We start from the raw sequence: 26,517 nt of genomic DNA, 5'->3' as shown, positions 1-26,517 counted from the left end.
GATGGTGGTGAAGACCCCAGCCAGCGGATCGGAACAGTCCCTGAGTACCCTCCCTGGTACTCCATCCGGGCCAGTTGCCTTCCTGGGGTTTATGGTATTCAGCCCTGAATTTAACAACAGCCTGCTGTGGGTCCTCATCTGCTTACGCAATGGGCAAGTAGCAGTTATGGCGGACATCCAGAAAATATTCTACTGCTTTCTGGTGAGAGAGGACCACTGGAACTTCTTGAGGTTTTTGTGGTACAGGGATAATGACCCAACAAAAGACATTATCGAGTACAAATGAAGGTGCTTGTTTTTGGGAATAGCCCTTCTCCTTCCATTGCCATCTATGGGCTGAGGCTTGCTGCCAAAGCAGGCAAACAAGAACATGGCACAGATACACGAAGGTTCATAGAGAGACACTTTTATCTAAACGACGGGCTCATGTCCTTGCCAAGTGACACAGCGGGCATCAGCCTTATCAAAAGGCTTTCCCAACAGAAGATCCTCCTGTAGGCATACGGGATCTGGATCATGCTGAGGAGAGCGTGGTCTTGCAGTGGAGTCTAGGGTTGTGCTCGGAGATAGCTTGCGATACCTTTACTTTCCAAGTGTCTGTGGGTGACATGCCATTTACACGACGCGGTGTCCTTTCCACAATCAACAGTGTCTTTGACCCTCTCGGTCAAGCTTCTCCTAACTGTGCATGGAAGAGCTCTACTACTAAAAATGTGAGAACCACCAGCTCTTTTTAAAAAAAACAAATAAAATGTATCTGCGTGTTTATCTTTAGCAATACCAACTACAAATAAACTCAGTTTTGCTTCCGTTGTATTTTTGATTATGCACACTTGTATGCTTGTTTGTGTTAATTGTAACGCGGCCGCACCAGAGAGCACTTGTGTATTGTTAAATACAGAAATACAACCAGCGATGGAGACTGCACCTTTTAACACGGTTCGCCGCATGTTTCCAAAAATACAGTATGTATTAATGTTTTATAATAAATTGGTGCATATTCATAGTGGTAGTTGTACCGAACATTATGCTAATATATGCTGTAGATGGGAGTTCAAGGTGCCTTTTGGGAAGTTGTAGTCTATCTGAAGAACCTTCCAGAGGGCTTTACTTTAAACAGCTGGGGGCCTTGATGTAACATGTGTGTAACATGAGTGGATCTAATGTCGATCAGGGAGAGGTAAGGTCTGGCAATGGTGCGCTTTATTGCCTTTACTGTCCTCTGAAGCCTCCTTCTGTCCACCTCAGTGCAGCTTCAGTAGCAGGTGGAGACGCAGTAGGTCAGCAGGCTCTGGATGGACGAGCAGTAGAAGGCCAGCAGTACTTCTAGGACGTGTAGCTACTGCTGGGCCTGTTTATAAGAGCTGTGGTGTTGGCCGTACAGGAGAGATCATCAGAGATTAGGACTCCCAAAAACCTAAAAGTGTGGACCCTTTTTACACACAAGCCAGTGATGCAGGGAGAGGGTCACTCCTGTGGTACTCGATAATCTCCCTGTTTTTTTTGTGTTCAGGGCCAGGTTATTTACAGAGCACAAGGTGTTGAGTCTCCGGACCGATTCTCTGTAGACTGCCTTGTCGCTTTTGTGAGATCAGCCTGACCACTGTAGTGTCATCGGCGAACTCTATGATGAAGTTGTCATCATGGGCAGGGCTGCAGTTATAGGTGTAGAACAGCTGTTTCTAATATGGTGCCCACGGACCTTTAATGAAAATAGCTCAAACAATCGTTTGATTCCAGTTTCATTTAACTTGCCACCAACACATCTCTTTATTCGGGATTTTTTAAAGAAGTTTGATTTAGAAACACAAGAAAGTCACACTTTACAAAACCACAGGGCCCTTATTGCTATTGTGCAAGTGTGAGCAACAGCAAGTCCTGTGCGGGGGCTTGCGTTTGGCGAACCTACAACGGTTTGGAGCAACGTGAATCATCCTGCCCTCCCAAACAGACTACGAGACTTGTCATGGATGGTGGCTCTTGAGGTTCTCCCAGTCAGAGCCGTAATGCACCACCGAGGAATGTCAACGACTTCGACATGCCCTCGACCTGGCTGTGGTGCCCAGGAGTCGGTGAGGCACTTTTTTTGTGAGTGCAGCGCTGCCGAGGACTTGTGGACAATGGCCGACCAACTAGAAAAATTCCCGGACTTGCCAGCAGGGGAGGTCCCTGATGCACAGTACGTGCTTTACGGGGTTAGTCGGTCGAGGAGGTCTCGGAACGACTTTGCCAGGGATTGGCTCACTCTCGCCGCCATCAAGGACGCCATCTGGACCTCTAGAAACCTGCTGGTATGGAGGTGCAGGCAGATCCCCCCAGTGGCTGTGCTGTGTAGATACCATACAATCTGTGAGCGGCGGGCCTAGGACGCAACCATAAAGAAGAATCGTCTGCACACCCACCCGGAGTGGGGAATCGGGGCTACACTGTGGGGGTCCCGGCAGCAACGGCCTGGGTTGTGGAAAGTAGAAGTAAGAAGGGAGAGGACCCACAAAGAGGACTGGAGGATGCTGCTTGGTTGGGTGGGATGACAGAGCTATGCCCTTGCACAATAGTTTTGCCCTTTACACTTTAGTTAACTACTATTAAAAGATAATAACTCTGAAATTGTTTAATTGATGTTGAAAATGTCAGAAAAAAGTGTTAAAATGTCATATCGTCATGTCATATTGTCAGATATAACAAAATTGTGGATATGCTTGATGGCTGTTGAGATTGTGATATTTGTTTTGCTGCTGTTGGTGTCGGTGGATTTGTTCAGAACAAAAGCAATCGACTTTGGCCTGGACGAATCTATTGACACTAACAAAGATGTTATACAACGAAATTGTGAATACGCTTGATTGCTATTAAGATTTTCGAGAAGGGTTGTTCAAACCTCACATTGTGTTTGCTGTTAAACGTCATATTGAAATATAATATTGTGAATGTGCTTGATTGCTGTTGAGATTGACAAGATTGTTTTCTGTTATTAGTGTCAATAAATTTGTTCAAACCATTAGTTGCTGTTAAAAATGTTGAAAAAATTGTTAAAATGTCATATTGTCAGATATAACGAAATTGTGAATATGCTTAATTGCTGCTAAAATTGTCGAGAAAAATTGTTCAAACCTCACATTGTTTATTTGCTCTTAATAGTGTCAATAAAATTGTTCAAACCAAAAAAACCCCACAAGTGATGGGTCATTGTGTTTTTCTAGTTGAATTTTTCTAGTGGTTGAGTCTTTTTAACTCTACGTCCAAACATTAACCTGGTAATAAAAAGTAAAAAACATAGTAAAAACATGATTAGTTAATATTCAAGAAATGCATAACAAACTGGGTGCCCTTTGCAACAAAAAGTTTTTTTTGGTTTTGAACAATTTTATTGAGCAAATAAACAATGTGAGGTTTGAACAATTTTTCTCGACACTTTTAACAGAAATTAGATAGATAGATAGATACTTTATTCATCCCCGTGGGGAAATTCACACTTCCAGCAGTCTACCCCGTTGTTTATTAAAAGATTAACATGATGCCCTAGGGGTGGTTGTAGCGGAGTGGATGACGTCACGCTAGTCCAAAATTAAACGTTATATCTAACAATATGACGTTTTAACAATTTTTTTCGACATTTTTAACAGCAATTAAACACATTCACAATTTCATTATATCATATCCCAACAATATGAGTTTTTAGCGACACTTTTAACAGCAATTAAATACATTCACAATTTCATTATATCATATTCTAACAATATGAGGTTTGAACAATTTTTATCGACACTTTTAACAGCAGTTAACCAGTGTGTAAAGGGCAATACTATTGTGCAGGGGCATAGCTCTGTCTTCTCAAGTGGGATTTCTTCCCACCCTCTCAAGCAGCATCCTCCAGTCCTCTGCCCGGGATGCCCAGATGGGTCCTCTCCCTTCTTGCTTCTACTTTCCACAACTACCCGAATAGCCAGGCCGTTGCTGCCGGGACCCCCACAGTGGAGCTCCGGTTCCCTCATCCGGGAGGGTGCAGACGATAAAAAAAGGTAGCTCTCAGCTTGAAAAATGTTATAGATCCCTGTGGCTTGGCTCTCCCTTGAATGAATGAATGAAAATTTTATTTCGAACATAAAAATAAAAACAGGACAAAAACAATGAGTCAACAACGAAATAATGTCCCACAAAATGTTCGAAAAGGGGTAGTCAGAAGCAGATGCTTATTTTTCCTACCCCTTTATCTTCCCTATTAAATACATTTTATAGATAGCTCCCTCTTTGTGTACAATACAACAAAATCTCATGGATATACTTATTACATAGGTCAGATATCAATAATTATAAGTTACAATAATCACATATTTTATACACTAATCTTCGCAATACCCATCCCTCAACGTCATAATGCGCATAATGTCACTGCGGCACCAGTGATAATATCAATAAAAATAAACACAATATTTATAACAGTTCTGATGTGATAATAGCACAATAACAACAAGTTAGCCATGGTTTGAAGTGCAGTATTTCCAGTCTCCCTCATATCCCATTTTCTTCATCTCTGTATTTCGCCAGTAATGCTTTTTTTGTATTTAAATTTGAACACATGGATATTTGGACATTGTTTGATTTCATTTTGCAAATTATTCAAAGTCTGACTCCACACACAGACACACACATACTTCTCCTGGTGGTTCTCACCTTTGGGATTTTGAATTCACCACAGCCCCTCAAGTTATAATTTCCCTCTTTCCGAGTGAATAATCTTTGTATGTTTTCTGGCACTATGTTTTTGTTGACTTTAAATAACAGTTGTGAAGTGAAAAATTTTATTAAATCATCCAGTTTCAATAAATTGGACTGCATGAATAAAATATTGGTATGATCCCGATATCCTACCCTGTGTATGGTTCTTATTGCACGTTTTTGAAGGATAAAAAGGGGCTGTAGTGAACTTTTGTAATTATTTCCCCAGACTTCTGCACCATATGTTAAATATGGCAGAACGAGAGAACAATATAATAAATACAATGCATTATAATGTAAAAGAACTTTGGTTTTATTAATTATTGAAATGCTTTTAGATACCTTTGTTTGTGTGTGTCTGATGTGTGTTTTCCAACCTAGTTTATTGTCTATTATGACCCCTAAAAACTTAATTTCTGATACAATGTCTATTGTGACACCATCCATTTTTACTTCTAAATTTTGATTTGCCTTATGTTTACCAAAGAATATTACTTTGGTTTTATTTAAATTTAAAGATAATTTATTTATATCCATCCATACTTTTAGGTTAATTAGTTCACGATTAATACAGGTTACCAAATCCATATAGTTATCATTTGAATAGAAAATGTTAGTGTCATCTGCAAATACTACTATTTTCAATAGTTTTGAAACATTAAAAATATCGTTAATACATAAATTAAATAGCTTTGGTCCCAGGATAGAACCCTGTGGTACTCCACAACAGATGTCCAAATATTCAGATGAAAACTCTCCCATTTTTACATATTGCTTCCTCCCCGTCAAATAACTTTGAATCCATTTCAAAGCCACTCCCCTGATGCCATATCTTCCCAGTTTTTTTAATAGTATATTATGATTAATGGTATCAAATGCTTTTTTTAAGTCAATAAATACCCCGACTGCGTATCTCTTCTTTTCTATACTGTGGGTGATTTCTTCTACTGCATCAATAATTGCCATTGTTGCTGATCTGTTTGCTCTAAAACCATATTGACTTTCATTAATCAATTTATGTTTATCTACAAATTGTTCCAGTCTATTATTGTAAAGTCTCTCTAATATTTTAGAGAACTGAGGAAGCAGAGATACCGGTCTATAGTTTGTAAAAATGTGCTTGTTCCCATTTTGTATATTGGTATAACTTTTGCTATTTTCATTTGATTTGGAAATGTGCCTGTTAGAAATGATAGATTACAGATGTAGGTCAATGGTTTCACAATGCTGTTTATAATTTGCTTAATTAGTACCATATCGATGTCAAAACAATCCATAGACGTTTTGTTTTTACAGTTGTTAACCACGTCTAAGATTTCTGATTCCGTAACCCCAGATAAAAACATGGTCTTGGAGTTCATTTTTATTAGTGACTCAAATTGTTTACCACTGCACTCTGGGATATTTGCAGCGAGCTCTGGTCCAACATTTACAAAATAACTATTGAAATTCTCCACAACTTGATTTAAATTATAATTTTCACTGTTCTTATCAATAAAATAGTTTGGATATGCATTGCTTACATTCTTTCCTTTTATTATACTATTTAATATATCCCAAATACCTTTGATATTACTTTTGTTATGATGTAATAATTTGGTATAGTATAATTTCTTGCTTGCTCTTAATATTCCTGTCAATTTGTTTTTATACGTTTTATACCGGGTTTCGGCTTCCTTAGTTCTTAGTTTAATAAATTTTCTATATAAGTAGTTTTTTTTCTTACAAGCATTATGTAAACCCTTAGTTATCCATGGATGATTTACAGATTTATTCTTAATATTAATTTGTCTCATTGGGCAATTTTTGTTGTACTTGTTGGTGAATATTTCCAAAAATATGTCAAACGCACCATCCACATCATCTGTACCATATATAGCATTCCAGTTTTGTTTAACTAAGTCATCATACAGTGATATAATAGTCGCTTCAGTTCTAACTCGTTTGTAAACATAATCCTTAATTGATTCTTGTCTAGTAACCTTTTCATCATATACTGTAAATACTGGTAGGTGATCAGAAATATCACAAACCAGTAACCCGCTGACATTTGTAAATTCCATATTATTTGTAAATATATTGTCAATGAGTGTTGCACTGTGTGAAGTGAGTCTACTAGGCCTTAATATAGTTGGGTACAAACTCATACTGTACATCATATTAATATAGTCATCAATGTTTTTATGGTTGTTTGGATTCATTAGATCGATGTTGAAATCTCCACAAATGAATAGTGTTTTGGCGCTTATTGTTGAATATGTTTTTTCAGCCCAGTTTGTGAAGGTTTCCAGATTTGAGCCCGGTGTTCTATACACACAACTGACTATGATATTTTTCCTTTTTTCATTTATAATTTCTATTGTAATACATTCAAGTAAATCGTCAATGACAAATGACATGTTTTGTAATATTTTCGATTTTAATCTTTTGTGCACATATATAGCTACTCCACCTCCTATTTTGTTAGTTCTATTTACATAGTTCAGATTATAATTATTTAATTCAAAATTTACACCCCTTCCCTCACTGAACCACGTTTCAGAAACTGCAATAACACTAAACGGGTTCTCAAATTGTTGTAAGTACTCAGTGATGTCATCAAAATTTGTGTACATACTTCTACTGTTAAAGTGTATTATTGAGAATTTGTCTTCAGATTTAACAAAGGTATTGTATTCATTTCCAGTATAATATTTGCAATTGTCTGAGCTAGCTGATATGAATTTGTGGTCAGGATCGAAGTCATCTAATCTTGAATTATTATGAGTCAGTGTGATTAACAATGCTCAGTTCCGGTAAATCATGGCCTAATATTTTATGATGGATTTTTTTATTGTGATCTGTAATAAGGGTGTCCATATTGTCAGTCCAGGATGCCATTGTTACACTTCAGGCAAATCTGTCCAGCTCCTGCATTTCTCGAACCCATAATATTTTTGCTTGTTCCGGAGTGCCGTTTAACTTTATGTATACTCTGCAGTTTGAAGTCCATGTTCCTTGTATTTTGTTCGTTTTCCTCAAAAATCGAGCCTGTCTTGCAATGTCAGAGTTTTTTTTGCTTAAGTGTTCATTTAAATAAACATTAGTCCCTTTTAGTTTTTTTCCTTGCTTAAGGATTTCATGTTTCCGTTTTCTGTTAACAAACCTTACGATGGTCGCCTTGGGTCGGTTGTCACCTCTTGTTAATGGGTGGCATGCTTCTATGTCCTCAGCATTGATGGATATGCCTTTTTTACTCATAAAAGCAATGACCTGTTGCTCAGCTGAATCCTCATCAGCATCTGTTGCAATATTTGTATTTGCCACAGCCTTGGCATAGGTCCGAGGTTTGATGTCCAAACCGGTGATAATGATGTCATGTATCCTGGTATACTGTTCCAGATCTGCTACGCGTCCTTCTAGTGCAACAATCCTCTTTTCTTTCTCCATGTTTTCGTTTTTTAGGTCTTTGATTTCTGCCATTAAACTCAAAATTGTGTCTTGTTGTCTGGTGACGATATCCATTTTATCCATTAAAAAGCCGAGTGACTTTTTAATTTCCTCGAGTTCTTTATCTCTGCTCGGCATCTTGAAAATTTCACGTTCCTCTTACGGCACCGTCCGCTGGTCGCATCACCCAATCGCCCTCTGAGTCTCAAGTTGTTATTTTCGCCGGACTTAGTTTCCCTGACTGTTGGTCGCTATACAAGTAGCGCCGCCATGTTTGCCAGCGTCAACAATGGCCGATCTTTAACGTTGTGGCGACACGCTTTTGGCGTTATGGCGACTCGCTCTTGACGAAGCACACTCAAACGAGCGAAGAGACTATTCGACGCCGCAGAGTCAACCAAAAGCCGAACGGTCGACGAGCAAGAAAGAAAGCGGCTGCGGGGAGTGAAGGCGAGTCACGTCCGAGCCGAAGCTAGCTTGACTGCCTCTTCCCCGCACGGAGCCGACGTCGCCGATACAATCTGAAACTTTTCAACAGTTCAAGCTGAAAGATCTCAGTCCAGAATTCATGAATTCTGGTATAGCTGGAATCTGAATCGCTACGACGTGGGAGACACAAAAATTGCCGCCACTCGATCAAAGATAAGGTGAGAAGCTCAGTTACCTGGGAGGGACTCTGTGTAGAGCCACTGCCCCTCCGCAATGAGAGGAGCCAGTTGAGGTGGCTCGGGCATCTGTAAGGATGCCGCCTGGACGCCTCACCTAAGAGGTGTTCTGGGCACCCTAGAGAGAAAATCTCTCTAGTCTAGGCTGGCCTGGGAACGCCTCGGGATCCCGTCGGATGAGCTGAAAGAAGTGACTGGGGATAGGGAGGTCTGGGCTTCCCTTTTGAGGCTTCTGCCCACGCGACCCGACCCTGGATGAGTGGAAGATAATGGATGGCTTGATCCCTGATATAAAGCTATATAAATTTTGATGATTCTTAGTTAGCCATAGAGCAATATAGCTAGAAGTTAACTATGGCTAGCTATTGGGTAGCTAGTAACTTCTTTTTCATGCCAAACACTGGAAACCGATCTACCTACTTGCCTGCCCGCAAGCTGGCTTGCAAGATAAACTACAAATTTGGTTAGGTAGTTTACTATATAAAAATATATAACTCAATTCTTATAGCTTGTTGCTAGTGGAAAAGGCTTGTGGCTTGAAGTTACATTTAGCTGGGAACTTTCATGGACCAGGAACAGAGACGGGACCCAATTGCGTTTGTTTACTGAGCTTTATTTAGAAGGAGGAAAGGACTTGCACCCACGATCCGATGATCGTTGGTCACGGGTAGCTGGGAACTCGAAAGTGGCACTTCCTTGTTGAGCGAAGGCACTGTCGAGAGCAAGAAAAAACAGGTCGATGGCCGGGACGGAGGAGCAAAAACAAACGGGTCCAGAAAAGAGGTCAGTAATGGGAATCAGATAGAAAACAGGGCAGGATAGAGTCAGGAGTCACAAAAGCTTGCCTAGCGTGTAGCGTAGGTTTGCAGACAATCTGGTGAATGTTGACAGGAAGGCGGGGGTTTAAAAAGAGTTCAACAGCCAATCAGGGTGCCAACGGAGCAGACTCAGGAGCCCCGCATCAGTAATCATTAGAGAACTCCCCCCTCGAGGGACGGCTCCAGAAGTCCAAAAAGAAAAACAAAAAAAAACACCAACACCAAAAAAGTAATCCACCGCCCAGGAACACCAAATCACGTAGGAACACCCAAAAGAAAAAAAAAAAAGTAATCCATCAATGAGTCGACGCCCCAATAACCACATCACGGAGCAGCACCAGGAGTCCCAAAGAAAAATTGACACACCAAAAAACAAAAACGGCAATCCATCGGAAGACGAACGCCCCCTCAAAAATATCAAAATTCCTCTGAATGGACCGAGGCTCCATCGTCAGCATCAGGGGGCATTGCAGAAGCAGGATCCGGAGGACACTGGGCCGACAAGCGAGTGACCCTTGGGCGACCTCGGCGGAGAGCAGGCTGGTCAGGATGCTGACGGTGGAACTCTGTGATCAAGAAACGGTCCAGAATCTACCAGGTGGGAATCCACGATCTCTCCTCTGGACTGTACCTCCCAATTTACCAGGTACTGGAGGCCCCGGCCCCTGCGCCGGGAGCGGAGGAGGCGACGCACCATGTAAACCGGATCCCCGTCCAGTAAGCACGTTTCGGGTGCCAGCGGACTCTGGCGCATGGGTTTGACACGGGATACGTGGAGCGTTGGGTGGACTCTCATAGTGCTCGGCAGGAGAAGCCGGACCGACGATGGGCTGATGACCTAATCCACGGGGAAAAGAACCCTGGAACCGCGGAGCCAGCTTCCTAAATTCCACCCGAAGGGGAAGGTCCTTGGTCGACAACCAGACACTCTAGCCCACCTGTTAGACGGGAGCAGGTGTCCTCCGACGGTTAGCTCCAACTGAGTAGGCGTTGACGGCCCAAAGTAGAGCGGCAAGCGTTCAGGCCCAGGTGCGGCGACATCGACGGACATTAGCGAGCGCCGAAGGGCGGGAGACCTCTCCCTCTTGGCTGGGAAACAGGGGGGGGGGTTGATAGCCTGTAGATACACTGGAATGAAGACATGCCAGCGGATGAGCTGACTAGTGAGTTGTGGGCATATTCCACTCACACCAGCTGTCGTGCCCAAGAAAGAGGCTCCCCGGAAACTATGCAGCGGAGAAACGTCTCCAATTCCTGGTTTATGCATTCTGATTGGCCGTTTGACTGGGGATGAAATCCAGACGAGAGGCTGACCGAGGCCCCCAGAAGTCGACAGAAATCCCTCCTGAAGCCGGATTCAAATTGAGGACCTCGGTCAGAAACAATGTCTTTAGGAATGCAAAGGAGCCTGAAGATGTGAACTGGACCGCCAGCGCCGTTTCTCTGGCGGAAGGGAGTTTGGGTAGAGCCACGAAGTGAACTATCTTGGTGAATCGATCCACAATCGTGAGGATGGTCGTCATCCCCTCCGAAGCAGGCAGCCCAGTCACAAAGTCCATAGGGATGTGAGACCAAAGCTGATTGGGAACAAGCAAGGGCTGAAGCAGGCCAGCGGAAGGTCGATTGGGTGACTTGTTCCCGGAGCAGGTCTGACAGGCTTTAACATAATCTTGAGCATCCTTAGCCAAGGCGGGCCACCAGAAGCGTCTTGACAGGAAACTACTGGTCCGAGGTGCCCCCGGGTGGCAGGACAGGCAGGAGTCATGCCTCCATTGGGGAACCTCTGAATGTGAGCCATCCGGAATGAACAGTCGCCCCTCAGGACAGGTACTGGGCCCTGCTTGATCCCGGAGTGCCTCCCTGACACGGTCCTCAATGTCCCAGGTGAGCATAGCTACCACACGGGAAGCAGGGAGGATGGCAGCCGGGCCCCGGGGTTGATTGTCCACCTTCTGGAACTGGCGGAAGAGGGCATTGGGCTTGACATTACAGGACCCTGGGCGATAGGAAAGGGTAAAGTTTAACCGGGCGAAGAACAAGGACCAATGACATTGTCGCGCATTCAGGCGCTTCGCCGAGCAGATGTATTCTAGGTTCTTGTGATCAGTCCAAATCAGGAACGGAACCGAAACTCCCTCCAGCCAATGCCGCCATTCCTCCAGCGCCAGTTTTACGGCCAACAGTTCTCGGTCCCCCACGTCGTAGTTGCGCTATGTCGGGGATAAGCTCCTTGAAAACAAGGCGCAGGGGTGCATCTTGTGGTCCTCTGCTGACCTCTGGGACAAAACCGCACCAACCGCAACATCCGAGGCATCCACTTCAACCACGACTTGACGTTCGAGGTCAGGCACCTGGAGAATGGGAGCCATGGAGAAGTGCACCTTGAGGGTGGTGAAGGCGTAACTGGCCACGGTAGACCATCAGAGCGGCCCCTTGGGACTAGTGAGAACCGTGAGGGAGGCTGCCACCTAACTATAGTTCCTTATGAATCAACGGTAGAAGTTGGCAAACCCAAGAAACTGCTGTCTTGCGGCAGTCGGGGACGGGCCAGGAGGTGACTGCCGATACCTTGGCGGGATCCATTTAAAGCCTCCCCTCTGCCACGCTATATCCCAAGAAGGCCACGGTCTTGGCGTGGAGCCTTTACGAAAGCGAGTTCTCCAGGAGGCGACGAAAAACGAGCTGTACGTGCTGCGTGTGTTCTTCCAGGGTCTTAAAGAAAAAAAGGATGTCATCCAGGTAAACGAACACGAACCGGTTGAGCATATCATACAGCACGTCATTGATGAGGGACTGGAAGACGGCGGGGACATTGGTCAAGCCGAAGGGCATGACCAAATATTCGTAATGCCCTGTAGGGGTGTTTAATGCCGTCTTCCACTCGTCGCCCTCCCGGACACGGACCAGATGATACGCATTGCAGAGGTCTAGTTTCGTGAAAACCATGGCCCCCTGAAGCAGTTCGAAGACGGAGGAGAGCAGAGGTAAGGGGTACCGGTTCTTTACCGTGATCTCATTCAGCCCACGGTAATCGATGCAAGGGCGTAAGGATCCGTCCTTCTTCGCCACAAAGAAGAACCCCGCTCCTGCCGGCGATGATGATGGCCGTATGATGCCCGCCGCCACGGCGTCAGAGATATATTCATCCTTGGGTGCTGAAAGGGAGTAGAGACGGCCAGAGGAGGAGTTGAGCCCGGTAGGAGGTCTATGGCGCAGTCATAGGGCCGATGTGGAGGCAGAGAGGGGGCCTTGGCTTTATTGAAAACTCCCCGTAAATGGTGGTAGCAGGCGGGAACCTTGGACAGGTCTGGTGGAGTCTTCGAGGAAGCAGGCCGGTTGGGATGAGAGGCGGTAGGCAGACAGGTCCGGTGACACTCGACCCCCCATTCCAGAACCGCCCCTGAGCGCCAATCGAGGTGGGGGTTGTGCTGCACCAAACACGGGTGTCCCAGGACGAGCGATTGACCGGGGGAAGGAAGCAGGTGGAAGCGTATCCGCTCCTGGTGTTGCCGGAAAACCTCATCTCCATTGGATCTGTAATTTGCGTGACTGTGCCCAACAGATGACCGTCCAGAGCTCGGGCAGAAACTGGGGTCGGGAGATGAGTAAGCTGTATCCCCAGCTTACGAGCAAGGGCGATGTCGAGAATATTGGCCCTGCGCCGGAATCCACCAGCGCCGATACTCTAGGGGGAGCCGGGGATAAGGGGGCGAGCTTCGAGGATAGGTCTTGGGTATCTGGAGGACGAGATAAGGGCTGAGCTCAATCGGACGCCTCCGATGTCCGACGAGCATTCTCTTTTAACGGGCACGAAGAGACCCAGTGTCCTTTGACGCCACAATACATAAAGAGACCCTCGGAGAATCGCCGCTGACGTTCCTCGACGGATAGTGAAGCGTGATCCACTTCCATGGCCTCGTGGTGGGTCGTGACCATTGTCCGGGATGTCGGGGAATTACCCGCCTCTCTGTACGAGTCGGCAGACGATCGACCCGGGCGTCCCCTCTCCTGGCGTCGCGCTTGGACTCGGCGATCGATCCGGGCCGTTAATACAATGGCCTCGTCGAAGTTGGTCGGTGGGGCGTGGGACACCAACTCGTCTTTCATGTAGTCCGCCAAGCTGTGGAGGTAGGCGTCCACTAACACCTCCGCGTTCCAATTACTGTGGCTTGCTAAGGTACGGAAGTCGATTGAAAAGTCGGCGATTGCGCGCCTTCCCTGGCGTATGTTCATCAGCGATCTCGACGTGTTGGCTGAAGAGGATCCCGTTTCGAACACCTTGAGGATCTCCTGGGCCAAGCGATTGAACGAGGAACACGCTGCCATCCCCGTTCGAATTCTGATGTTCCCCAGAGTCGAGCCCTCCCGGACAAGTGGTTGATGGTGAGGGCCACCTTGGCTGCTTCGGACGCGAAGTTACGGGGTTGTAAGTCAAAAATGAGCCGGCAGTTTACGAGGAAAGCACGTACTTGGGCAGGATCGCCACAGAATTTTTCCGGAGCGCCCACTTGCGGCTTCGCCGCTCCCATGGGGGCGTGTTTGGAAGCTGTATGGCCGGGGAATGCTGTTGCATGCTCGGGGGGGAATTACCGGGGCGTGGAGCTGATGAAGTCAGTTGCCTTGACAGCAGCTCCGACAATTATGTCACCAGGTGGTGCTGTTGCTCTAGGAGGTGTTGATGTAGCTGCACTTGTTGCAGGAGGGTAGCGACGTCACTCGTGACTTGTTGGACTGCGCCCTCGGCCCAATGCAAGCGTTCCAAGGCGAAGGGAGTCTCAGAGTTGCCTTGATCCCCGCTTGGAGAAACGTCCGCTGGGCCCTTCCATTGCTGGTCAGATCGTTCTGTCACGGACCAGGAACGGGACCCAATTGTGTTCGCTTACTCAGCTTTATTTAGAAGGAGGAAAGGACTTGCACCCACGATCCGATGATCGGCGGTCACAGGTAGTAGATAGCTGGGAACACGAACGTGGCACTTCCATGTCGAGCGTAGGCAGCGTTGAGAGCGAGAAAAAACAGGTTGATGGCCGGGTCCATAGAAGAGGTTGGCAACGGGAATCAGACGGAAAACAAAAGCTTGCCTAGCGTGTAACGTCGGTTCGCAGACGATCTGACGAATGTTGACAGGAAGGCGAGGGTTTAAAAAGAGTACAACAGCCAATCAGGGTCCGCGGCTGTTGGCGCCAACGGAGCAGACTCAGGTGCCCCGCATCAGTAATCATGACAGATATTAGCTAGCTAGAAGCTAAATTTTAATTTCAATTGATCAAAAATAGATCACCAGTGCTTGGTCATTGGGCTTTTTTAGTAAAATTATTTTCTTAGTGGTTGACTGAGTTTACTACTTACAAGTTGAATGATGCAATCCCCATGGCTTTATCTTTCAATCTACAGTGAACTTTTACCCATGGGCGTAACAGGCCAGTTTTGGGGGGTGCCCAAGCACCCCTAAATTCAAACAAAGGACCATAGAAAATTACAGCATTTTAAAACTTTTCCTTAATTAATTACAGCATACACCTAAATATGATGGAAAACGGTAGATAAAAAAACAAAACGAAAAAAAAAGAACAACGCAGCGTTGGAATTACTCCATTAAAGGGACTAGCTGTTTTATTTGGCCACTAGATGTTTTTTTTTTTTTTTGCAAAATCATGCAGCCCTGCTGTTTTTTCACGTCGCTTAGCAATGGTATGCAGGGCTATGGCTATAGCGTCCTCTTTGGATCTGTTGGCCAGGTGTATTAACTGGTGTGGGTCGAGTGCGGGTGGTTAACAATCCTTTATGTGAGGAAGAACCAGTCTCTGGAAGCACTTCATGATGATAGGTGATAGGGCCACAGGTGCGTCATTAAAGTTGGATGCATGTGACCTTTTCTACATGTGGATTGTTGAAGAATGACTTTTTCCTCAGTGTGTTGGTTGGTTCCAGATTACAGAGAAGGCAGCTTTTCAAAATTGAGGCTGAAAAATGATGAGCAGTTCCTTTGAAGGTTTTATTACAGAAAATGTTCTGGCATAAATGAACTCAGGCAATGGCTGTATCAATTCACAAAGGGTGAGGTGTTTTACCATCATTCTTATACAAAAAGGGCAGTCCATAAATTGATTGAAAATCAATTTGAAATCAAACATATGGTTGAATGGAGCCACTATTATGATGACCACCTCATTATCTTTGGGGAAATCTTACTTGAGCCGCTCAACCCTTAATGTGGAAATCAATTGTATTGCGTTAAAACGGACGGAAGCTGATCTTTACTGAGAGTGATCTTCTCAGGAACGTTCTTATTTAAACATCTCCTCATGAACTGAAACTGTTACTTCCCGTCTTCCTTTGTGTATCCCACTAAAAGAAGACGGTGTTTTTAAGAACACGCAACTGAAGTAACGTAATTACGACTAAAAAAATGACGATATCGTAAATTAAGTATATAGAGTCATGACTAAATATGGGCAGGGACATATTTCAAAACTAGACAATCTCCACCCCCCGCCCCCCCCACCCCCCACCCCTCGGTGTTGGAAAGATGATTTGAGATTGTCCCATTCAGAATTACCGTATTTTCCGCACTATATGGCGCACCGGGTTATAGGGCGCACCCCCAAAAAACTGTTTTTGGTCCTATATCTTCCATAGATAAGGCGCACCGGATTATAAAGCGCTACAATGGGAACGTCGACAAAACAGTCAGATGATTCAGTCAAACTGATTACCCCCTTAAGATTCCCAAAGCTTGCAAAGAAGCAAATACGTGTCGTAGAGACGTGCGGATGCAGTGTCCAAGCTTGCTACGCCATTGCTAAACTCGGCCGATTGCAGGGTTAGTTTAGGCCATCTAGCCAATCCGAGGCTCCGAATAACTTCAGCCAATAGCGATTGATTTAATGGATGATTGACACATCTTTTTCGGCCAATTGCAGGGTTTGTTTTGGCCCTCTAGCCAATCCGAGGCTCCGAATAACTTCAGCCAATAGCGATCGATTCAAATGATGATTGACACATTGGTTAGCCAATGAAACGCCGGTATATAAATCCCAGCATACACCGCGGACTTGCTACGCCATTGCTAAACTCGGCCGATTGCAGGGTTTGTTTTGGCCATCTAGCCAATCCGAGGCTCCGAATAACTTCAGCCAATAGTGATCGATTCAAATGATGATTGACACATTGGTTAGCCAATGAAACGCCGGTATATAAATCCCAGCATACACCGCGGACTACTCCACGTTCGGGGTAAAATCGAGTCGGCGGCTGTTGAGTAACTTGCGAGACCTTGCGAATTTAATATTGAGCCATATATAAGGCGCACTGTGTTATAAGGTGCATGGTCAGCTTTTGAAAAAAAAATAAGACTTTTAAGTGCGCCTTATAGTGCGGAAAATACGGTAATGGGAAATTCTGGGTTATTAAAGCGTCAGTTATGTCGTCATGGTGACGGATATCAGTAACCCAGAAGATAGAACGCTACTCCCGGTCGAGCTGGAATTTTTGATGTATAATTCGTCATGGTACTCTAAAAAACCTCGAATGAGAAGCGAGTTAAATTTTTATTCAGCAGTATTTTAAGTAAATAATAGACAATTCCCGCGGCAATTGTAAGAGTTGTGATTGATCAGGCAGATGTTGGTAGAGAACCGTTAGCGTTGAGTTTTTAGCATTATGAGTTAGCATAAAGTTCTTCACTCAGAGAGATGTATTTGTAATTTTTAACTTGGTTCTGTGGGGGGACTCCGCCCCCCACACCCCCCCGGTGTGGCAAATTCATTTCAGATGGGCCCATAATCGTTAGCAACAAGGATATGCCTTGTGGAGGTCTAAAAATCACATTCAAGGTCATAACATAGTAATAAACCTGTTATTAGACTTTAAAAACTTTTAAAATATACAGGGTCAAATAGAATGGGCCGTTCGATTTGAATTGGTCCACCCGGAATCCATTGAGCCTATTCATTTTGCTGATTCGTTAGCATGTGGCCATTAGCATACATTTTTAGCATGAAGCAGTTAGCATTTAACCATTAGCATCACTTTTAAGCCTGTAACCATTAGCATAACTCATCAACATGTACCCATTAGCATAATTTGTAAATATGAAGTCGTTAAAATATAGCCATTACCAAAATTTTTTAACATGAAGCAGTTAGCATTTAGCTGATGGCATCACTTTTTAGCATGCATCCGTTAGCATAACCCATCAACACGAGTCCATTAGCATGATTTGTGAATACGAAGTCGTTAAAATATTTCCATTACCAAAATTTTTTAGCATAAAGAAGTTAGTATTTAGCCGTTAGCATCACTTTTTAGTATGTACCCATTAGCATAACTCATTGACATGATCCATTAGCATAATCTGTAAATATGAAGTTGTTACAATAAAGCCATTCCCAAAATTTTTGGGCATGAGGAAGTTAGCATTGCCAACAGTGTTTACAGCTAGCTTGCGCTAATACTTGGGCTGGCTGCATCACTTTTTAGCGTGTATCCATTAGCTGTTAGCATCCTCTCGCTAGCATCCACTCTTTGGAATTCACCATTTACCCATGGTTAAAAGTAATGTGGGTTGGGCCCCCTCAAGCCACCATGGACAGTCCCTGCTTAGTCCCTACTACCCTCTGGAAAAGCCCTTGTTTCCATGACTACCCATAGAAATGAATGGGCCCATGTATTCCAGGATGGGAGATTTTCAAAACCCATTATTCCGGATGGGGACTTTTTTTTTGTCTCCGGAGCCCCGCAAGACTCGTATCGAAAATCGGTATTGTCGCAGAAGAGTCCTGATTGGGCCGGAATTTTTGGTATATGAATCGTTGGGCTACTCCAAAAGCTCTGGGAGGAGACGCCCGTCAAAATTTGGCGGAAGAAGATAGAGATAATAAAAAGATCTCGGGGGATTATAATATGCAAAGAAAGCACAACTATTATAATCCTCCAAGATCTTATTATTAAACTTATTAGTTGTGATTGCTGCAGCAAGGCACAACTAATTAAAAGACTATCTAAATGATACATTGGATCAACATGAAATTATTCCAGTGTTAGTACACCTTTGCATGGCCAAAAATTCAAGGACTTTTTAAGGACTTTCAAAGCCAATTTTCCAATATCTTCAGTACCATTAAAATAAAAAGATCCAGTGTGAATCATGATCATGTATTCGAGATCCATGACACATTATAGGACAATGCCCTACAAATTATCGCCAGCTGCAGTTAATCATGATGGAAGAAGAAATGCAATTGCAAAGCGATGCTATTAGAGAGTATTGTCGGACTCATTTTTAAGTAGACTTGTTGAGAAACATGACAACAATTTTAAACATTTACAAGCACTTCACACAAAATTCTAGCACTTTTAAATTATTCTGTTGTTCTGTTCTTTATTTCTGTTCTCTGTTCTTTCTCTATTTCCATGTTTTGTCTCTCTTTCTTTTTTTCTCCCTCTCTCTCTTTCAGCCAGCACCGGAAAGATTTTTTTCCCATACCATGTGGCCACAGCCAAAATGAATTTGATACCCCCTGATTAAAGCAAACAAACTTAATCTGAAGAGCCTTTTGAGAGACAGCTCTTTTTAGAGAGCCGAGCCAAATGAGCCTGTTATCTAAAAGGAGCTGGAATTCCCATCACAATTTTTTTTTATGGTTTTAATAGCAGATTTCAATTTCTTCTTTCTGCCTTTATTAAATGATTTATTCATCTAGGTCACTTCTTGAAAATCATTGTTGTATTCTCGTGTGTTGATCTATCTTCATGTTCAGCAAAGGCATTTCCATTCAAAGACACGTTAGGCAAAAAGGATTTCAAACTGCTTGCCCTGCCCATATCAGAAGAAATACAAGTTGGATGGTCACATGAAGCCATATCAACATTGTCACAGCAAGGCAAAGGCATGTGGGATGTTTTTTTTTGTTTTAAAAGCACATTGGTAGCTTGTCCACTGGCCAGCAATTTTTGCAAAATCTGCTTTTCAGCTAGTCGCAGCTGGATTGCCATACTCATATGAGCTGATAGATCGGGTTGCTGAAGCATGATAATGTCCTCCTGAAATACACCATTCCATAATTAATTATTATACAACAATCAGCTAATAGTAATAACATAAAATCGATATTTTTTTAAATCAGTGGTCAGCAATCTTTTCTGTACTACGGACCGGTTTATTGTCTGACAATATTCTCCCAATTACACAATTAATGATAATAATTAGAGGTCAACCGATTATTGGTCTGGCAGAAGATTGGTCTGGGAGATTATCGGCGCGGATATTTGGCAATTTGACGGATACCATTGTCTGCATTTTTTTTTCGTTCACAAGCCGATGAAGTCTCACTTTCTTGCTTCATGGTTCCCCACTCACGGCCCTGATCTCAATAAATATACTTGAAAAACTTTTTGTAGTACTTTTGTAGATGTATCTTTTTTAGTATCACTGTAGATGTATGAATAGTATTTCTGTAGTAGTACTTTTTTAGTATTTGGTATTCTTTTTTTTACTATTTAGTTCGTATATCTTTCGGGTTCTAGGTCCCGTTTTAGCACAAAAAAAACTGACATTTAGTTTATAGTATTACTGTAGTTGTATATTTTACGTGTTTTTGTAATATTTCTATAGTATTTTTAAGTATTCTGTGTAGCCGTTTGAGACTTGATTATGTGATTAAGGGCTTTATAAAAATAAGCATGACTTGACCTGACTTGACTAAATAATAAGCCTTAATCAACTGTGTAATCATTAGCCCACTCGGTATGTAGATGACATACAAAAAGTCATTGATTTTATCTTATGATTACAGTCTATTTACTCATGTAATTAGAGGCAAAGGTTAAAGTCCCCCTCGCCCCCCCCCCAAAAAATAAAATAAAATAAAAGCAAAAAATCCCGACAAAGGTAACAACTCTGTGGTGTATCTGATAAAGAATCACACTTTGAAGGGCATTGAACAACATGTATATCCCTAGTGGTCTAGTGGTTAAGGATCAGTGCTCTCACCGCTGCAATCCGGGTTCAATCCATAGCATTTAACTTTGTGCAATTGCATTTATTGATACTTTTCGACCGAACAATCATTGCTCAAATTTGGTACTAATGTAAAATCTGATACTAATGGAAAAACTTTGAGTAATTTAGTGGGTAAAAAAAAGCAATTTAATTTATTTGTCCGCCATCAGGAAAATTAATTTTCACCGTCTGTATCGGGGGACATAGTCAGTGCAGTCGCAGCAGAGCGTACACCACGGGACCTATTCCGTTTTCAGGGTAGTATGGCCGTTAACGCCGCGTTATATACGGTATAAGAGATAATAAGGCATTTGTTTTTCTGAAATAAGATAACTTTTATTTATTTCTGTGCAACCTTCTACCAAATGACCCAGACTCTGTACCGGTCTGTGACCCGGTAGTTCCTGACCACTGTTTTAAACTAAGCCCATTTCTGACCTCTGATGTAGTCTTATAGTTCTTGAGCAACAGAGTTACTCTTGTCTCCAAAAATGTCCACAACTTGATTTCATTCTCCCAGCTAACAGGGTAATCACAATCGCTAAGATTTATTATCTTATGGACGGAGTCTCCAACAAGGTAATCTTGCAGTTCTTCTGTAATAAACAGAAAATATAATCAGAGTTAAATACTGAAAAAAGACATGGTAAACTACTTGTATGATTGATTATTATAAGGTGCATTCAAGTGACTCATTGTGGTGTTTTATATACAGTGGAACCTCGGTTCTCGACCATAATCCGTTCCAGAACCCTGTTCAAAACCGATTTGTTCGATCACCGAAAATCGTTTTTCCCATTAAAAGTAATGTAAAATCGTATTAATCCGTTCCAACACCCTGAATGTTTACCATGAACGTAAAAATGACGCTAATCCAGGCTAATCGTACGTTCGCGTTAGCGTAATTTTCCGTACGAAAGATTACGCTAACATGAATGTGTAAATATAAAAAAAATCAGGCCGTTTACACGTCATTTAGCACCCGGGTCTCCACAAAAAGTGGTGAGCGGTTAAAGGATAAAGAAAAGAATTATGAATAGGATTTCTTACCTTTGTGGTGGTCTGCAGAAGCCATGCTCTATTCCTTCGAGAGAAGGGAAACTTGTACACCTTCATTTTGCTATTATTTATTTCTTAAATGCAATAGTTGTACGCACTACTCTTCTTTTTTCACCTGTAGCAACTTTGCTGCTTGCACCGACCTTCTTCGGAGGCATAATTAGGGGCTAAAACACTTCGTTCACCGATATTAAAAGCTAAAGTGAAAAGAAGTGCGCGCGCACGTCATAACAGTCCTTCACGAGGGGTGGGGGCAATCTACACGATCTACACCCGTACGCCGCTCAGCATCACATCCTAGCGTACCGGCGTTCGAACTCAGATTTTTTTGAACGAAAAGCGAAGCAAGAATTTCTCGAATTTTTTGGTCGAGAACCGATTTGTTCGAACTGAGAGGCGTTCGAAAACCGAGGAATCTACTGTACACATATAAACACTGAAGATCAAATTTAGAAAACAATTTACAAACAATGTAATAATCCTGGGAAAAATGCCATCTTCACTGCTTAACAGTTTGAAGACAGTTCTTTGTGTACTGGACTGTCTCAGAAAATTAGAATATTGTGATAAAGTTCTTTATTTTCTGTAATGCAATTAAAAAAACAAAAATGTCATACATTCTGGATTCATTACACATCAACTGAACTATTTCAAGCCTTTTATTATTTGAATATTGCTGAATTTGGCTTACAGCTTAAGAAAACGCAAAAATCCTATCTCAAAATATTAGAATATCATGAAAAAGTATACAAGTAGGCTATTCAACTAATCACCTGAATCATCTAATTAACTCGAAACACCTTGCAAGGGTTTCCTGAGCCTTAAAAACACCCAGCTTGATTCAGTAAACTAAATCACAAGTATGGGGAAGACTGCTGATCTAACTGCTGTCCAGAGGACCATCATTGATACCCTCCATCAGGAGGGTAAGACACAAAAGGAAAATTCTCAAAGAGCAGGCTGTTCACAGAGTGCAGTTTCAAAGCATATCCACAAAAAGTCTGTTGGATGGGGAAAAATGTGGCCGGAAACGCTGCACAACCAAGAGAGATGACCGCAGCCTTAACAAAATTGTGAAGAAGAGCCGCTTCCAGAATTTGGGGGAGCTTCAAAGACAGTGGGCTGAAGCTGGAGTCCAGGTATCAAAAGCCACAGTTCACAGACGTGTCCGGGAAATGGGCTACAATAGCCGTATTCCCATGGTCAAGCCACTTCTGAACTCAAGACAACGGAAGAAGCGTCTGACTTGGGCTATGGAGAAGAAGCACTGGACAGTTGCAGAGTGGTCCAAAGTCCTCTTTTCAGACGAAAGCAAGTTTTGCATCTAATTTGGAAGTCAAGGCGCCAGAGTCTGGAGAAAGGCTGGAGAGGAGCAAAATCCAAGTTGCTTGAAATCCAGTGTGAAGTTCCCACAGTCAGCAATGGTTTGGGGAGCCATGTCAGCTGCTGGTGTTGGTCCACTGTGTTTCATCAAGTCCAGAGTAAATGCAACTGTGTACCAAGAGATTTTAGAGCACAACATGCTTCCATCTGTTGAAAAGCTCTATGGAGATGAGGATTTCATTTTCCAGCATGATCTGGCACCTGCCCACAGTGCCAAAACCACCAGTAACTGGTGCACTGACCATGGCATCACTGTCCTTGATTGGCCTGCTAATTCCCCTGACCTGAACTCCATCGAGAATTTGTGGGGTATAGTTAAGAAGAAGATGAAAGACACCAGACCTACAAATGCAAATGAGCTGAAGGCCGCTATCGAAGCATCCTGGGCATCAATAACACCTCAGCAATGCCACAGGCTGATTGCCTCCATGCCACGCCGGATTGATGCAGTAATCCGTGCAAAAGGATTCCCAACCAAGTACTGAGTGCATCAATGGACATTTTCAAATGTTTGATTTAGTTTTGCTGTTATAAAATTATTTTTTTTACTTGGTCTGAGGAAGTATTCTAATATTTTGAGATAGGATTTTTGAGTTTTTTTCAGCTGTAAGCCAAAATCAGCAATATTCAAATAATAAAAGGCTTGAAATAGTTCAGTTGATGTGTAATGAATCCAGAATGTATGACATTTTTGTTTTTTTAATTGCATTACAGAAAATAAAGAACTTTATCACAATATTCTAATTTTCTGAGACAGTCCAGTATATACCATACTACAAAACTTTTTTACAAAATGGATAAGGCATTTTGCCAAAAGAAACTGTATTTTGCAAAAAATGCATTGATCAAAACGGTTAACGGTTCTAATCTAGCACTCGGTGCTAATTTCCTTGATTATCTGTCAACCCCTATTGAACTAGCATTCTAACTGCCAGTTTCACAGACTTTGCAAGATGGTGAGCCCTTCTAAAGTGACTGAAAGTCCGGCAGCAGGTTGTCCAGATGAAAACTACAGGGAGTGCAGAATTATTAGGCAAATGAGTATTTTGACCACATCATCCTCTTTATGCATGTTGTCTTACTCCAAGCTGTATAGTCTCGAAAGCCTACTACCAATTAAGCATATCAGGTGATGTGCATCTCTGTAATGAGAAGGGGTGTGGTCTAATGACAGCAACACCCTATATCAGGTGTGCATAATTATTAGGCAACTTCCTTTCCTTTGGCAAAATGGGTCAGAAGAGGGACTTGACAGGCTCTGAAAAGTCAAAAATAGTGAGATATCTTGCAGAGGGATGCAGCACTCTTAAATCTGCCAAGCTTCTGAAGCGTGATCATCGAACAATCAAGCGTTACATTCAAAATCAGGGTCGCAAGAAGCGTGTAGAAAAACCAAGGCGCAAAATAACTGCCCGTGAACTGAGAAAAGTCAAGCGTACAGCTGCCAAGATGCCACTTGCCACCAGTTTTGCCATATTTCAGAGCTGCAACATCACTGGAGTGCCCAAAAGCACAAGGTGTGCAATACCCAGAGACATGGCCAAGGTAAGAAAGGCTGAAAAACGACCACCACTGAACAAGACACACAAGCTGAAACGTCAAGACTGGGCCAAGAAAAATCTCAAGACGGATTTTTCTAAGGTTTTATGGACTGATGAAATGAGAGTGAGTCTTGATGGGCCAGATGGATGGGCCCGTGGCTGGATCGGTAAAGGGCAGAGAGCTCCAGTCCGCCTCAGACGCCAGCAAGGTGGAGGTGAGGTACTGGTATGGGCTGGTATCATCAAAGATGAGCTTGTGGGGCCTTTTCGGGTTGAGGATGGACTCAAGCTCAACTCCCAGTCCTACTGCCAGTTTCTGGAAGACACCTTCTTCAAGCAGTTGTACAGGAAGAAGTCCGCATCCTTCAAGAAAAACATGATTTTCATGCAGGACAACGCTCCATCACACGCATCCAAGTACTCCACAGCGTGGCTGGCAAGAAAGGGTCTAAAAGAAGAAAAACTAATGACGTGGCCTCCTTGTTCACCTGATCTGAACCCCATAGAGAACCTGTGGTCCCTCATCAAATGTGAGATTTACAAGGAGGGAAAACAGTACACCTCTCTGAACAGTGTCTGGGAGGCTGTGGTTGCTGCTGCACGCAATGTTGATCGTGAACAGATCAAAGCACTGACAGAATCCATGGATGGCAGGCTTTTGAGTGTCCTTGCAAAGAAAGGTGGCTATATTGGTCACTAATTTGTTTTTGTTTTGTTTTTGAATGTCAGAAATGCATATTTGTGAATGTTGAGCTGTTATATTGGTTTCCCTGATGAAAATAAATAATTGAAATGGGTATACATTTGTTTTTTGTTAAGTTGCCTAATAATTATGCACAGTAATAGTCACCTGCACACACAGATATCCTCCTAAAATAGCTAAAACTAAAAAAGCCCCACTCCAATGTGTCAATCATCATTTGAATCGATCACTATTGGCTTAAGTTATTCGGAGCCTCGGATTGGCTAGATGGCCAAAACAAACCTTGCAATTGGCGGAAAAGATGTGTCAATCATCAGTTAAATCGATCGCTATTGGCTGAAGTTATTCAGAGCCTCCAATAGGCTAGATGGCCAAAACAAACCCTGGAATTGTCCTAGTTTAGCAATGGCGTAGCAAGCTTAGCAAGCTTGCTAAAGTACACCATAAAGAAACATGTTTTATTAGTCTGTATTTGCAGATAATTTACTCTCCTGGATTTACTTCACTAACGGTTGTAAGAAGACCATGATTGCGTATCATTATTAAACGTGAGAACTTAGGTGAGTTATGCGGCTTTATATTTTCCCGGTATCTTGTTTTAGAACGATCTTGATGTTGCTGTGATGAGTTGAGTGAATTAAACTCATACATACATATATAACTCAAAGTGTTTATTGTCATATGCACAGTAAAGTTGTGAGTGAAAAAGAAAATAGAAACATAGAAATGTTTGGCATTTCTTGAATCCCAAGACTTCAACCTTCCGAATGATATTTGAAATGACGCATTTAAGTGACATCGTACGGACACCGCATCCGCACGTCTCTACGACACGTATTTGCTTCTTTGCAAGCTTTGGGAATGTTAAGGGGGTAATCAGTTTGACTGAATCATCTGACTGTTTTGTCGATGTTCCCATTGTAGCGCCTTATAATCCGGTGCGCCTTATCTATGGAAGATATAGGACCAAAAACTATTTTATGGGGGTGCGCCCTATAACCCGGTGCGCCCTATAGTGCGGAAAATACGGTACAGTAGTACAGTGGGACCTTGCTACTTCGCAGTTCGACGTTCGCGGCTTTAGAGCTTCGCGGTCTGCAATGGTTAAAAAAAAAAAAAAAAAAAAAAATATATATATATATATATATATATATATATATATATATATATATATATACTGTATATATATATATTTTTTTTT

The 26,517-nt window shown here is 42.9% G+C and overlaps 1 protein-coding gene across 1 annotated transcript in view; it reads right to left on the bottom strand.

Annotated features, from left to right (window-relative positions):
- Positions 1-15,602: 15,602 nt before the first annotated feature.
- Positions 15,603-26,517, bottom strand: part of setd3 (SET domain containing 3, actin histidine methyltransferase) — a 128,893-nt gene continuing 117,978 nt past the window's right edge. Inside the window, exons 12-13 of the mRNA XM_088353776.1 lie at positions 21,069-21,226; positions 15,603-19,672 (exon numbers count right to left, since the gene is read on the bottom strand). Of these exons, the coding sequence (XP_088209902.1) occupies positions 19,334-19,672; positions 21,069-21,226 (497 nt within the window). The 3' untranslated portion in view covers positions 15,603-19,333. The remainder of the gene's footprint in view (positions 19,673-21,068; positions 21,227-26,517) is intronic.

Source organism: Urocampus carinirostris, chromosome 15, assembly GCF_059441175.1.
Source record: "Urocampus carinirostris isolate Australia breed hairy pipefish chromosome 15, RoL_Ucar_1.0, whole genome shotgun sequence".
Lineage (NCBI taxonomy): Eukaryota > Metazoa > Chordata > Actinopteri > Syngnathiformes > Syngnathidae > Urocampus > Urocampus carinirostris.
The sequence above is the reverse complement of the archived record's forward strand: the minus strand, read 5'-3'. Positions and strand labels throughout refer to the sequence as shown.